We start from the raw sequence: 15,823 nt of genomic DNA, 5'->3' as shown, positions 1-15,823 counted from the left end.
TTTTAGTTTGTCACTCCTCTGATCAGTAGACCATTGTCTAATAAGAGAAACAGCTGTTATATATATATATAAATGATCACTAACTTGAGTTGATTGTAGTTAGCCAAAATATCCCGAGGAAACTAATAGCTTTTTATAACCTGTCATCAGATAACTGGTTAAATACATGCAGGACTGGGATGTTGAGCAAAGGGTTCTAAGTGAGTTGGGTCCCAGATCCAGTAGAGTTGCACATAAATGGATGTAAGTATGCACAATGTATTTCACTAGGTGCAAACACTGCTTAAAATATGCTTTGTTTGATCTGATCCCATTTTTGATGAAGCAAATAATCTAAACAATTATATACCAAATTTAATTTTTCTTCAAATATTTATTATTTTTTCTTTATTGGACAATCACCCTTCATTAATTTTATGACTAGAAGAAGTAAAATTCTCACTTTACTGGGGAAAAAGTATCAAATATATCTCTAATACTGACCAGATCAAAGGCTTAAATCACAACCTTAAATTTTAGAGATTTGTACATCATTGCACTGAATATGTTTTCTCAAATTTCCTTGATAGAAAGGGTTACTGGCTCCCAAGACAAAACTTTTACTGAAAAAAGAAATGAATAGAAAGAGTTAAGTTTTGCTCAGTTGTTTGCATATTAAATTACTTACACACTGCTGTTCCGCATCTCTCTTCTAATCTAGAGGTGTGCTTTGATATCTTAACACTGCAAGCTCTTGAACGGTGAATAAAAAGGCTAACGTAGAGTAGTAAGCACACTCTTTCTAGTATTATTAGTGAAATTAACCTAAGCATTCTGCCCATTAGTTTTAGATCAAACAATGTACCCACATGTGTGAAACTCACCAAATCTCCTATTCTCTCAAGAGAAAGTCCAAACATTTTAGCACTTTAATATGGAGAAGAAAGAAGCAACAAATGAGACAATGAACTCTTTGGAAGAACAGTTACCGTCAAAGCTTGGCACAGGTATTGTTTCTGCTTCTAATGTTTTAGGGCTTCTGATCAAGATGGCTGAGTAGGTAAATGTAGTATTTGCATCCTCCCACAACCACATCAAAATTATCAGTTAACTACAGGACAAATATCATTGAGAACCACCTGAAATCTAGCTCAACAGAAGTCCTATAATTAATAATATAAAGAAAAAGCCACAGGACTTCTGGCCAAGATGGAAGTGTAGGTAGACACACTGTGCCTCCTTGCACAACCCAAAGAAGGACACCAACAATTTAGAAACAAAATAACAACTAGAACTGATAGAAAAATTGAACTGTATGAAAGTCCAACCACCAAGGAGATAAAATAGACACATTCATTCAGACCAGTAAGCAGGGCAGAGTCAGGCAGCTGTGCAGAGAGGGGTCATGGCACAAAAAGTGGTTGACACTGGGCCCACAAGGCACTCCAGGTGCGCAAGACGGCAGCGCACTGACCCCAGGCACGCAGGCAGCGGGCAGACCCAGTGAGGCTGCGATTGTGAAGTGGGGCATTGCGCGCAAGGCGGCTGGCAGACTGGGCAGCGGTCCCACATTTGCGTGCAGATAAACCAGGTGAGATGGGGGGTGAGACAGAATGCGCAACCCAGGGTCCCAGCACTGGGAAATAAAGCCTCAAAACACTGATTGAAAAAACACCTGTGGGGGCTGATGTGCAGGGAGACATTCCTAGCCTCATAGGAGAGTGTGTTGGAAAGAGCCACAGGGTCCTAGAATGCACACAAACCCACCCACACAGGAATCAGCACCAGAAAACCCCAGTTTGCTTGGGGGAAGCAGCGGAAGGGACTGAAATCTGACAGAGCGGAGCAAGCACCATTGTTCCCTCTTGACCCCGCCCTGACATACAGCATCACAACCCAACAACGTGGGTTGCCCCACCCTGGTGAGCACCTAAGGCTCTGTCCCTATACATAACAGGCATGACAAGACCAAAAAAAAGCCCAAATGGAAGAACTGATCAAAGCTCCATAGCAAATACAACTAAGTGACCAAGAGAGAGCCAACCTAACAGATGCACAGTTCAAAGCACTGGTGATCAGGATGCTCACAGAATTGGTTGAATTTGGTCAGAAATTAGATGAAAAAATGAAGGCTACACTAAGTGAAATGAAGCAAAATGTACAGGGAACCAATAGTGATGGAAACAAATCTGGGACTAAAATCCAGATGGAGTGGACCAGAAGGAACAAGAAACAACCAAACAAAAAAGAATGAAGAAACAAGAATTCAGAAAAAACGAGGAGAGGCTTAGGAACCTCCAGGACATCTTTAAATGTTCCAACATCTGAATTATAGGGGTACCAGAAAAAGAAGAGGAAGAGCAACAAGTGGAAAAGTTATTTGAAGAAATAACAAAGGAGAACTTCCCCAATCTGGCAAAGGAAATAGAATTCCAAGAAGTCCAGGAAGCTCAGAGAGTCCCAAAGAAGTTGGACCCAAGAAGGAACACACCAAAGCACATCATAATGATATTAGCCAAGATTAAAATAAAGGAGAGAATCCTAGAAGCAGCAAGAGATAAGGGGACAGTCACCTACAAAGGAGTACCCATCAGACTGTCAGCTGATTTCTCAAAAGAGACCGTACAGGCAAGAAGGGGCTGGAAAGAAGTATTCCAAGTCATGAAAGGCAAGGATCTACATCCAAGATTGCTCTATCCAGCAAAGTTTTCATTTAGAATGGAAGGGCAGATAAAGTGCTTCTCAGATAAGGTCAAGTTAAAGGAGTTCATCATCACCAAGCCCTTATTATATGAAATGTTAAAGGGACTTAGATCTAAGAAAAAGAAGATAAAAAACATGAACAGTAAAAAGACAGCAAACTCAGTTATTAACAACCACATCTAAAACAAACTAAGCAAACAACTAGAACAGGAGCAGAAGCACAGAAATGGAGATCACATGGAGGGATACCAACAGGGGAGTGGGAGGAGGAGAGAGGGGGCAAAGGTACAGAGAATAAATAGCATGGTAGGTAGAAAATAGACAGGGGAGGGCAAGAATAGTATAGGAAATGTAGAAACTAAAGAACTTAAGACACATGGACATGAACAAAAGGGGGGGAGAGGGTGTGCAGGGTTGAGGGGAATGAAGGGGGGAAATAGGACAACTGTAATAGCATAATCAATAAAATATATTTTTTAAAAAAGAAAAAGCCACGATGAAACTGGTAAAGGAATGGTCTGGTCCCACACTCATGGGAGGGGTATTGTGCTGCAGAGGCCCCACTGAGGAGCCAGGGGGTCCCCAGGCCCACACCAGACCCCCCGGCCCAGGATTCCAGTACCAGGAAAAGAAGTTCCCATAACTTCTGCCTGTAAAAACCAGCAAGGATTGTGGCTGAGGTGGGCTGCTAGAGTCCCAAATGTTCCTTTTAAAAGGCCTGTGCACAGACTTCTTCACTGACTGACTCACTCTGAGCTCCAGTGCTGAGGCAGCTGCTTGAAAGGCACCAGGGACATACAAGGATGAACAGAATGATCTAGCAAGAGCTGGAGGGACAGCTTTCTCCCAGAAAGAAGTGTTGCCAGAGGCCATGGTTCCTTTGAAGAGTCCATTTCACACAGACCTGACAGGCAGGTGCCATATCTATGTCACCATCAACCTGGTTAACACTGTTCACTTCACCCTCGTGATTCTGAGACCCCATACCACCCAACTTTTGGGCCCACCTAAACAATTTCCAGTGGCTTTTCCACACAAATGGCCATGTTGAGGACTTTCCTAAAATCTCTCAAGGGGTCACAAACCCCAAACATCCTCTGGCCTCAGAGAACCCCATACCTCTTGCTAAGTGCAGCTGGCATTGGTTTGCAGCTTGGCCTCTTCCAGACACCTCCAAACCCAGCACAAGTAGCAGCCATCTGCAGATTGCCCTATAGCTTATGCTGAGTGGCCTCAGACAGGCACAGGCAGTGGCTTACCTTGACCTACACAAGGCCCCAGAGCTAGCACACCAGGTGGACAGCTTCAGACCACTCTGTAGCACCATCCAACTACCTCCACGAGCAATACTATCAAGGAGAGAACTTATCAGGTACCAGGTGAGTCTGGTTCAGCAGTGTCAGCCCCTGCACAGCAGATCCTCCACTGTGGTTGAAGGCAGTCCTTGAAAATGATCAGCCTGGGGGTAACTCCCTCCCATTGATATGCCAACACCAATCAAGGCTCGAATACAGCAGGAGGATACACACAGCTCACATGTGGGCAAGGGGTGGGGGAGGGCCTGAAGCAACCAGCTCAGGTGAACAGAGGGGCTGTGCCACTGGGCCCTATAGGACGCTTACATCAGGCCACTCTACCCAAACTGGCAGATGTAGCTGCTCTACTAAATACACAGAAAAAAGCAGGAGGGAGCCAAAATGAGACAAAGAAACACGTCTGAAGTGAAAGAACAGAACTCTAGAAAAAAAGTTAAACAAAATGGAGACAAGCATGCCACCAGATGCAGAGTTCAAAATACTGGTTATAAGGATGCTCAGTGAACTTAGAGGAACAGTAGACAAATTTAGTGAGAATTTCAAAAAAGAAATGAGAAAAATAAAAACGGGGATAGAAAACATGAGAAAGAACCAGTCAGAAATAAAGAATATAATAATTTATATTCTTTATGAAGAATACATTACAGGAAATCAACAATAGAGTAGATGAAACAAAGATCAAATCAGCAATTTGGAATATAAGCAGAAAACACCCAATCAGAAGAGCAAAAAGAAAAAAGAATCCAAAACAATAAGGAACAGTTTAAGGAGACTCTGGGACAATTTCCAGCACACCAATATTCACATCATGAGGATGTCAAAAGGAGAAGAGACAAAGCAAAACCTATCAGAAAACCTATCTCAGAAAGCCTTTCTGAGAAAATGACAAGAAACTACTTTAACCTGGTATAGGAAATAGACATTTCAGTCCGGGAAGCATAGAGTTCCAAACAAGATGAACCTAAACAGGCCCACACCAAGACACATTGTAATTAAAATGGCAAAGGTGAAAGACAAAGAAAATCTTAAATGCAGCAAGAGGAAAGCAGTTAGTTACCTACAAGGGAGTTCCCCATAAGACTAGCAACTGATTTTTCAACAGAAACTTTCCAGGCAGGCCAGAAGGAATTGGCACAAAATATTCAAAGTGGTGAAAATCAAGGACCTTCAACCAAGTTTACTCTTATCCAGCAAAGCTATCATTTAGAACTGAAGGGCAGATAAAGTGCTTCCCTGGCAAGAAAGAGCTAAAGAAGTTCATCACCAGCAAACCAGTATTACAAGAAACATTAAAGGGTCTTTAAAAAAATGATTCTATTATTCTTAAAAATAAGAATAATAGAATGGCAATAACTAGGTATCTATCAACATCACTTTAAATGTAAATGGATTAAATGTTTCAATTAAAAGATATATGCTGACTGAATGGATAACAAAACAAGATCATTACATATTCTCTACAAGAGACTCATTTCAGTTTGAGAGACACACATGGACTAAAGGGATGAAAAAAGGTATTTCATGAAAAAAGGGAAACAAACAAAAAAAGCTGGGATAACAATAGTCACACTAGACAAAAATATACCAGACTTTAGCTCTGGCTGGTGTGACTCAGTGGATTGAGTGTCATTGTACAATGGCGAACCAAAGGGCCACCACTTTGATTCCCAATCAGGGCACATGCCTGGGTTGTGGGCCAGGTCCCCACTAGGTGGTGTGCAAGAGACAACACACATTGATGTTTCTCTCCCTCTCTTTCTCCCTCCCTTCTCCTCTAAAAATAAAAAATATACTTTCAAACAAAGGCTATAAAAAGAGATAAAAAAGGACCCTGCAATTCTGCTTCTGGGTATTTCATCCAAAGAAACCCAAAACACTAAATTGAAAAGACATGCATTCCTATGTCTATTTTAGTATTATTTACAATGCCTAAAATATGAATGCAAACTGTCTATCAATAGATAAACAGATAAAGAAGCTGTGGTACATACAGGGGTGGGCAAAAATAGGTTTACAGTTTGTAATTCAAATAAATAATAAATAATAACAAGAAAAATTGTTTTGTGTGCTCACAACTATAAACCTACTTTTGCCAACCTCTGTATATAGTGGAATATTACTCAGCCATAAAAGGAATGAAATCTTACCATCTGCAACAACATGGATGAATTTAGGCAGGAGTACCCAACCTTTTGGCATCTCTAGGCCACACTGGAAGAAGAGTTATCTTGGGACACACATTAAATACACACACACTGACGAAAACTGATGAGCAAAAAAAAAAGGTTTTACAGTTTTGTGTTAGTTCATATTTCTAGCCATCCTGGCTGCATGCGCCCTGTGGGCCACAGGTTATACACCCTTGAAGGGTACTGTGCTGAGTAAAATAAGTCAGAGAAAGACAAAAACAAATGTCATAGGATTTCAGTTTTATGTGGAACTAGAAAATAAAATAAGCCCTGGCTGGTGTGGCTCAGTGGATTGACTGCCAGCCTATGAACTGAAAGGTCATAAGTTTGATTCCCAGTCAGAGCACATGCCTGGGTTGTGGGCCAGGTCTGCAGATGGGGACATGTGAAGGGCAACCAGTTGATGTATCTCTTGTAGAAGAAAAGCAAATATAAAAGTTACTTGCTATTAGCATTAACAAATAAAGAATATTAAGTAATTAGAAAATTTACTTTATTTTTTTTTAAAGATTTTATTTATTTATTTATCTTTAGAGGGGAAGGAGAGGGAGAGAAACATCAATGTATGGTTGCCTTTCGTGCGTCCCCTGCTGGGAGTTGGCCTGCAGGGAACCTGCCTGCAACCCAGGCATGTGCCCTGACTGGGAATCGAACCGCAATCCTCTGGTTCGCAGGCCCGCACTCAATCCACTGAGCTACACCAGCCAGGGCAGAAAATTTACTTTAAAATGATATTTTAGAATTCCCTCCTGAATGTTTAAATACTAAATAAAATTTTAAAGAGATTTGGTTATTGGCATGTGAAATGATTACAAATTTACTAAATTTATAGATACGAACATACTCATGCAAAGAATCTGGAAAATCTGATAATCTCAAAATATCTGAGAAAGAAATGAAAGTAAAGAGGGGCAACTTTCCAAATAAGGAAAAGCTATCCCTACAAAACGAAAGCCCCTCTATGTCTTCCACACCAAAGAAAAAGCACTTTATTTTTTAAAAATTTCCAGAGTGGTGTTGCTTCACTAAGTGGGTATATTCTAAACTCACTTTCTCCTCATTTTAATGAGAATCCGTGCCGTAGAATGTCTACTGTTACTGATGGGAGGTATCTCACTCCCCAAGGGCTGGGGCAGAAGAAAGATGCAAACCACTGTTTGAAAGATTCAGGTACAATAAAACACTGGTTCCTATGTATCACATGGAGAAGTCCAATTCTGATTTATAAAAATTCCAGAAATTCAGAATACTCGGAAAAAATGTATCACTTTATTTGTACACTTAAAAAGTTGTACACAGAAACTTATAATACAGTTCTGTAAAACTGGAAGAACTCTCAGGGAAAAGGGAGGGGGTTACCTTTTATTGATCATTAAGGAAGTTAAGAGATATAAAACAGGAACACAACAAATGTTTAAAAAATTAAAGAACATTTTCAAGGTACAAATTTTATAAATACAAAACAAATTCACAAATTACTCTGAATCTAAATAAATATCTAGTTAATAAACTCAGACTTAATATCTCCAGCCAGCACTGGTACAGCACTTCAAGGGTATAAAACCAGATTCATTCATGTGTAGTGTTGCAAGAATATGCTCATTAAAAAATTCTTAGACATAGACATTTTTTATAAACTGTGCTATGTAACAGTTTATAAACTGTGTAGATAAATCTTCTTTAATACCACATGTCTAAGACAAGTCGTCAATGACAAAAATAAATCATAGACAAAAAAATATTTTCTAAGATATTAGGACACATGAATGATCTCAAAATGTACAAAAAACCTCTGTAAACCAGTACTGTATCCAATATATCTATCAAACTTATTAGATACTGAACAAAACTGTAGCAAAGGAAATCTTTCCTACATTCTCCTGAGTGCTTAATATTAAAATTGAGAATATAGTGCAGGCCAAACTCCAGAGTGGTCACTCAGTTGTTATTGCTTTATATATATATGTGTGCTTTATAGCATGATTTTAATGTTTCACTTCACGAATAATTTGTTTTTCTTAAATATATCCTTTAGAAGGACAAAATTAGATTCGTGATTTTTTTGCAGGCGGAGGCAAGCTAACTTGATCCACATTCCCAGGTGTGATGTGAAGTCCAAGTTTTTGAGCCTGAGTATGGAAAAACGCTTGAAGCCTCATTCCAGCTTTTGCTTCACTTGTGTTACGAGGGTTGTACTCAAAGCAGTTTGAAAACATTAACTCAATGTCATCAATAAATTCAGCTAGAAAGAAAAAAACAAATGAGATTAAAATGAAAGTACAGAATTTTTAGGTAAAATTTTTGTTTGTATTATGTCTAGAAATGTCAAGAGACAGAAGCCCACTTTTTTCTTTATAGACACTGAAGACTGAAAACAAGGTTAGCAGAACTGAAGCTTAAAACTGACTACAAATACTTTAAAACTGTTTTAGTGAAACTGCAATTAAGTAGTGTTTTTTGGACTATAAGACGCACCCCCTACCCCATGCCCCCCCATTTGGGAGGAATAATGGTTGTTAATGCTGCTGTTGAGTTCTGTTTACATTTACATTGGTGAAATAGTATGTTATTTATGTTGTTAAATATTTTACCAAAGCCCTGGCTGGTGTAGCTCAGTGGATTGAGCACGGGCCTATGAACCAAAAATTGCAGTTCGATTCCCAGTCAGGGCACATGCCTGGGTTGCAGGCCAGTTCCCAGCAGGGGACACACGAGAAGCAACAATACATTGATATTTCTCTCCCTCTTTCTTTTCCTTCCCTTCTAAAGATAAATAAATAAAATTAAAAAAAATATATAAAAAATAAAATTACAGTAAAAAAATAAAATAAAAAGTCCAAACTATTTTTAAAAATATTTTACCACATTTTTTGCTTCAAATTTTTTTCCTCTTTTCCTCCTCTAATACCTAGGTGTGTCTTATGGTCCAAAAAATATAGTAATTAGGTATAATTGCACAGTTTCAATAAATAACTTCTATTAAGATCAGATTCTATAAAATACCTTTCACTCATTCAATCCCCATCCATCTCTCACCACCATATACATGGATAAGCATTTTAAGGACCTCTTAGGATGCTATCTACATAACTACATTAATATACATCATATACAAAGAAAATAGCCTCTACCTTTCTAAACAAAAACATAGAAAAAATTATAAATTACTTACATGCGAATTTATATTCACATTTGTTCACCTTTTCACGAATTATATTTAAGGCAATGGGCTTTTTGATGATGTCATAGTAGTCTGGAACCTGTAAAATAATTCGAGTATTATTTCTCTTGTATAAAATCTATCAGAGATCAGTGGTCAAATACTTGAAGGTTCTACACTCAAAAGCAACAACATATTAACCTCTGAATACTATTATTTCACTAAAGCCACATAATACATTCAGTCATTTAATGCTGTAGAAGTCTATTTGATACTACAAAAGTGTTAATTTATTCTGAAAAGAAAAAGATAATGGTTTTGTGTGATGTCTTTATATAGATATATAAATTTGTCTATACAAATTTGTTTAATGAGCATTATTCCATTTGTAGTAAAAAATAAAAATGTATGCAACAAAACTTAATTCAGCACAAGAACTCAGGAAAAATGAGTCAAATTGAGAATCAGTTTTTACAAGATGCTACCCAATGTTAATTAATTCTTTACAATCTTGCTCTAGAAATCTCAAGTAGAATTCTGATGATGTCATTTTTTCACTTACCTAACACTGACAAATGAGAGACTTTATAATCTAGTTGTGTCCAACTAGTCCACTCCATTCAAACTACCCATCTCTCCTCATATTCTCATTTCTAGGTCTTCAATTTTACTATCCCCTCTTCTTGAAATTCCCTTATTCCAGTTCTCACCGTTGAAATTCCATCTTATTTCAATGACCAGACTAACTAGTTCTTCAATAAGTAGTTCTGCTACTCCTTTCCTCCGAAATGCTCAAATAAATCTCCTTTTCTTCTTTACTTCTGAAAGAGTTTTATATAACTTCTATTATAGTATCATAACACTGCCCTATCTCTGATTTGCATATCACATTCTGTCATATAAATATTTGGTTCTAAACAGCGTGAGGGTTAGGGGCATCAACCCACTGCACAGTCAAAAATCTGTGTGTAACTTTTGACTCCTCCAAAACTTAACTACTAAAGGTGTACTGTTGACTATAAACCTTACCACTAACATACACAATCAATTAACACATATGTCACATATTATACGTATTTATTATATACTGTATTTTTAAAAATCCCCAAGGTTATTTTTATTGATTTTATTTGTTTACTTTTCTTTAGATTTTATTTATCTTTAGAGAGAGAGGAAAGGAGAGAGAAAGAGAAGGAGGGAAACATCAACTGGTTGCCTCTCACATGCCCTGGCCTGCAATCCAGGCACGTGTCCTGACTGGGAACTGTCCTGACCCTTTGGTTCACAGGTTGGCACTCAATCCACTAAGCCACAATAGCCAGGGCTATATTTTTTCTTGATTTTAGAGAGAGAGAAGGGAAGGAAGCGAGAGAAAAAAACATTGATGTGAGAGAAAAACATTGATTGGTTGCCTCCCATTCATGCCCCAATTGGGAATCAAACCTGCAACATTTTGGTGTATAGGATAATACACCAACCAACTGAGCCACCTGGCCAAGATCATACATACACTGTATTTGTACAATAAAGTTAGCTAGAGAAAAGAAAATGTTATCAAGACAATCAGCATTCTGAGCTGGTCTGTGAAAGGCCCTTTGCACGCCAACCCTAGTGCCCCGTGCAGCCCTGTTTTCTCCCCAAGAAGAAACTATCACGAACCAAGAGAAACTCGCCCAACTGCAGGCACAAGTGCGCATTGGTAGGAAAGGCACTGCTCCTAGAAAGAAGGTGGTTCACAGAACAGCTACAGCAGATCATAAAAAACTCCAGCTCTCCTTAAAGAAATTAGGGGTAAATAATGTTCACAGACCAAGGAACAGTGATCCATTTTAACAACCCTAAAGTTCAGGCATCTCTAGAGAACACTTTCACCATTACACCCACGCTGAGACAAAGCAGCTGACAGAAATGCTACCCAGCATCTTCAATCACCTCACCGTGGTGCAGAGAGTCTGACTAGTTTAATGAGACTCGCTAAAGCTCTGCCCAGACAGACTGTGGATGGAAAAGCACCACTTGCTACAGGAAAGGATGACGATGATGATGAAGTTCCAGATCTTGTGGAGAATTTTGATGAGGCTTCCAAGAATTAAGAAAACTGAACTGAGTCAACTTCTGAAGAAGATGAACTTGGAGAAGTTACTGGGGGCTGCTATTTTATATTATCACTGCTTTTTCAAATTTTGTTTATTGGTCTGATGAAATCTAGGTCTCTAATATTTTTAAGCCCTAGCCAGGGACGTCCAACTCATTTTCACCAGGGCCACATCACCCTCGTGATTGCCTTCAAAGGGCCCCATGTAATTTTAGGACCGTATAAATGTAACTACTCCTTAACAGTTAAGTGAGAGCTTGGTGCTGCCGCTGGGTAGAAACAAGGTGCCGGGCTGGATAAAATGAGGCGGAGAGCTGGATTTGGCCTGCGGGCCTTGTTTGCCACCTGTGCCCTAGCCCTTGGACATTGCAGCTCTTTCCTGTTTTTGCTTCTGTGAAAATCATTTTTTGCAGCTAATTAAGCTGAAGAAGCCTGGGAATAAAGTTTGAATCCAAGGTTAATTTTAAAAAAAGCCAATCATGAAGGACAAATACCATATGATCTTACCTTTAACAGGAAGCTAAACAACAAAACAAGCAAGCAAAATATAACCAAAGACACTGAAATAGAGAACAGGGGGACAGTGACCAGAGGGGAGAAGGGAGGGAATTTCAGGGGAAAAAGGGGAAGGATTTACAGGAACTAGTATAAAGGACACATAGACAACAACTAAGGGGGGTGGAAATGGGAGGGAGGTGGGGAGCACTGGGGGGGTGGCCTGGGATGGGAGTAAAAGACAGAAAACTGTACTTGAACAATAATTAAATACAAAAATTATTTTAAAAAGCCAATCACTAGGATAGTTCGTTTAAAGTACCGTACATATTTGATTGGAGTTCCGGCCCAGAAGGAGGCGCAGGTAGAAACCCTTTGCTTCCTCGCACAACTGAAAGGAGGATAACAACCAGTCTAAAATCAATAAGCAACCAGAAGCGCCAGAAAATCAAACTGCATGGAACTCCAACAATCAAGGAATTAAAGAAAAAGTCAACCAGAACAACCAGACCATTAAGAACCCACGGTGAGGTGGTGGACTGCGCATGTGAGCGGGGTGGCTGAAGGCGAAACTGAGACTCAGAGCTGACTGAACCCTGGAGGCAGTTGCTGCAGTGGGAGAAACTCCATTTCACACGAGTCCATTGCAAAGTACGCTAGAGAAGAGCACAGGACCTGCACTGTTCCCTCTCTAGCCCCGCCCCCACAGGCAGCAAGGAGGGTTGCCCTGCCCCCTTACAACTTTTCAGGTTCCCCAAGCCAAAGAAATATGGTCCAAATGAAAGAGCAAAATTCCAGAAAGAGAGCTAAGCGATGAGGAGATAGCCAACTTATCTGATGGAGAATTTAAAGCCCTGGTAATCAAAATGCTCACAGAACTTACTGAGCTTAGTCAAAAAATGAAAAAAATGAAAGATACTCAAAATATAATAAGGCAAAATATTCAAGGAACCAACAGTTACAGGAAGGAAATCAGGACTCAAAGCAATGATTTGGAATGAAAGGGAAAAATAAACATCCAACTGGAGCAGAATGAAGAAACAAGAGTTCAAAAAAGTGAAGAGAGACTTGGGAACCTCTGGGACAACCTGAAACATTCCAATATCCGAATTATAGGGGTGCCAGAAGGAGAAGAACAACAACAAGAAATTGAAACTTATTTGAACAAATAATGAGGGAAAATTTTCCTAATCTGGTGAAGGAAGTAAGACTTCCAGGAAGCCCAGAGAGTCCCAAAGAAGTTGGATCCAAAGAGGAACACACCAAGGCACATCATCAAGTTACCCAAAATGAAAGATAAAGAGAGAATCCTAAAAGCAGCAAGAGAAATGGAGAGAGTCACCTACAAAGGAGTTCCCATCAGACTGTCAGCTGATTTCTCAAAAGAAACCTTGCAGGCAAGAAGGGGCTGGAAAGAAATATTTGAAGTTATGAAAAGTAAGGACCTACATCCAAGATTAATCTATCCAGCACAGCTTTCATTTAGAATGGAAGGGCAGATAAAGTGCTTCCCAGGTAAGATCTAGTTAAAGCAGTTCATCATCACCAAGCCCTTATTATATGAAATGTTAAAGGGACTTATTGAAGAAAAAAAATACAAACAATAAAATGACAACAAATACAACTATCAACAAATGAGCCTAAAAGAAAAGAAAAACAATGAAAACAAAAAACTAAGCAAACAACTAGAACAGGAACAGAATCAGAGAAACGGATATCACATGGAGGGTTTTCAATGGAGAAGGGGAAGGGAAGAATAGGGGGGATGGTACAGGGAAGAAGCAGCACAAATAGTAGGCATAAAATAGATGGGGAGAGGTGAAGAATGGTATAGGAAACAGAGAACTCAACCCATGGACATGAACTGGGTGGGTGCTGGAGGATGCGGGGTGAAGGGCGGAGGGGGGATAAAGGGGGAAAAATGGGAAAACTGTAATAGCATAATCAATAAAAAATACTTAAAAATACAGTACTATACCCATTTATCGATACCATAATTTTACACCATCTGTTTGAGGTGAATTACCTGTCAGCACCTACATTCATATTGTCTTCTATGATACAAAACACTGTAGATGTTATACATATTACTAACACTAGATATCAAATATGAAAAAAATGTGAAGAAATATGTAAATAAATATGAAGAAACTCATATTTATTTATAGGGATGATTCATATATTGATAACAAAGAAGCAGTAATACGGTTGCTTTATGGTAGCCTAGTATAATCAATATAATTGCTACATGGTAGTAAGAAAATCTCCAAAGAATTTTCCAATATATATTGAAAACAATCCACATGTAGGTGGACCCGTGTAGTTCAAACCTATATTGTTCAAGGGTCAAATGTATAAACAACTACAGCACAAACTCTAATCCCTTAGTTAGGGTAGGTCATCTCTGCCATGGAAGAATACTTAGTTTTTAAATCAATGTTCTCAAACTGTGGTCTTTGGACCAGCACCATCAGCATTATCTAGGGATTTGTCAGTTACACAAATGACTGGGCTCCATCCCTGCCTTAGTGAATCAAGTATTCTGGGTGCTCTAGTAATCTGTGTTTTAACAAGCTCTCCAGGTGATTCTGGAGTGTGCTGAAATTTGAGAACCTCTGTTTTACATCACAGAAATACCAATAAGGGTACTCAGTTGAATTAACTCTATTCAGATTTATTACCCTGAATAACAACATTGAGGTTATTACAACACACTGTCATCACTTATAAGAATCAGTTACAGAATTAGAAGAGACTGAGGAGGCTATGATATCTAATTCTATTTTTTTTCTAATACTGAGACCAACTTTTCAAGCATTTAAAAAAAGTGCATAGTAATTAATAGGTGTTTGGATTGTCTCAAAACTGCCATGCAGACTAAATCAAATAATATACAGGGACACATTTTACAAAGTCTAGAAATATTACCTGGATTTTAGAAACAAGTTTCAAAAAAGGCCAGCTGTCATCATGTCGTACCAATTCTACAATAAGTTGCTCAAAAGCAGATAGTTCATGAACTCCTCCTTGTCGGCCCGAACTTCTTCGATTCAGTCTCATAGGAGATGATTCTAAATAAACAATTAAATTATTTTTAGGTGATGACAAAGCAAAATATTTGATCACTACAAGCTAAACAGGGCATATAAATACAAACTAAATTCAGACCAAAGTGACAATCTAGGCACTGAGATATTGAACTAACATATTTTGAGGTATGAAAATCTCTACCAAATATTCATTATTTCCTTCTGATCTTAAAATTTTTCAATTGCATTCAACAGTCATTGGGAACAGACTGTAAAATGAGTATAATACAAAAGAAAATTTTAGAACACAAAGTTTGCAGATTTTCACTGTTTTATTAAAAATATGTCTTCAACTATAGTAAAATCACAGTAAGCAATGCTCCACCATTTCCTAAAACACATTAAGAGGAAAGTTACATCTTCAGAACTAGAAACTAGGCCTCTTTGTAAATTACCTCACACATATAATTCTCAATAATGAAGATTATTTTTATAACCTTAATTTTATATGGGGAATTTTCTTGAAGCAAGATGCTTCTCACAAACTCTAAGGCATATAGTGAAATGTAAGGTATACAAATTAGTAGAAAAGGGCAGTAGTATAATCCACATATCAATTCAATGTAAATTCACACAATCCCCCCTTTATATGTCCTTAGACTTAGTGATTTCACAAAACATGAACAAATTTTTTTCTGGCAGAGTGTTTTTGAATAAAATGTTTTATGTGCACTAGTTTGGAGTTCAGATTCAGGGAAAAGCAAAACAGACAAAGAGATAAGAAAATCTAATTAGATCTTGATGTAAAGTTACCTGATATCCCCAAAACCTGACCAATGGTACTAAATAAAGACTAA

The 15,823-nt window shown here is 38.5% G+C and overlaps 1 protein-coding gene and 1 pseudogene across 1 annotated transcript in view; one reads left to right on the top strand and one right to left on the bottom strand.

The window, feature by feature from the left end:
• Nucleotides 1–7,430: 7,430 nt before the first annotated feature.
• Nucleotides 7,431–15,823, bottom strand: part of BAZ1A (bromodomain adjacent to zinc finger domain 1A) — an 84,242-nt gene continuing 75,849 nt past the window's right edge. The window contains exons 25-27 of the mRNA XM_037056470.1: nt 14,866–15,008; nt 9,360–9,447; nt 7,431–8,429 (exon numbers count right to left, since the gene is read on the bottom strand). Of these exons, the coding sequence (XP_036912365.1) occupies nt 8,233–8,429; nt 9,360–9,447; nt 14,866–15,008 (428 nt within the window). The 3' untranslated portion in view covers nt 7,431–8,232. The remainder of the gene's footprint in view (nt 8,430–9,359; nt 9,448–14,865; nt 15,009–15,823) is intronic.
• Nucleotides 11,146–11,524, top strand: LOC118993941 (transcription factor BTF3-like; annotated as a pseudogene).

Source organism: Sturnira hondurensis, unplaced genomic scaffold (genome assembly GCF_014824575.4).
Source record: "Sturnira hondurensis isolate 20B ecotype Veracruz unplaced genomic scaffold, ASM1482457v3 Scaffold0008948, whole genome shotgun sequence".
In the NCBI taxonomy this organism is placed as follows: domain Eukaryota; kingdom Metazoa; phylum Chordata; class Mammalia; order Chiroptera; family Phyllostomidae; genus Sturnira; species Sturnira hondurensis.
Note: the sequence above shows the minus strand (reverse complement) of the source record. Positions and strands in the feature narration are given on the sequence as shown.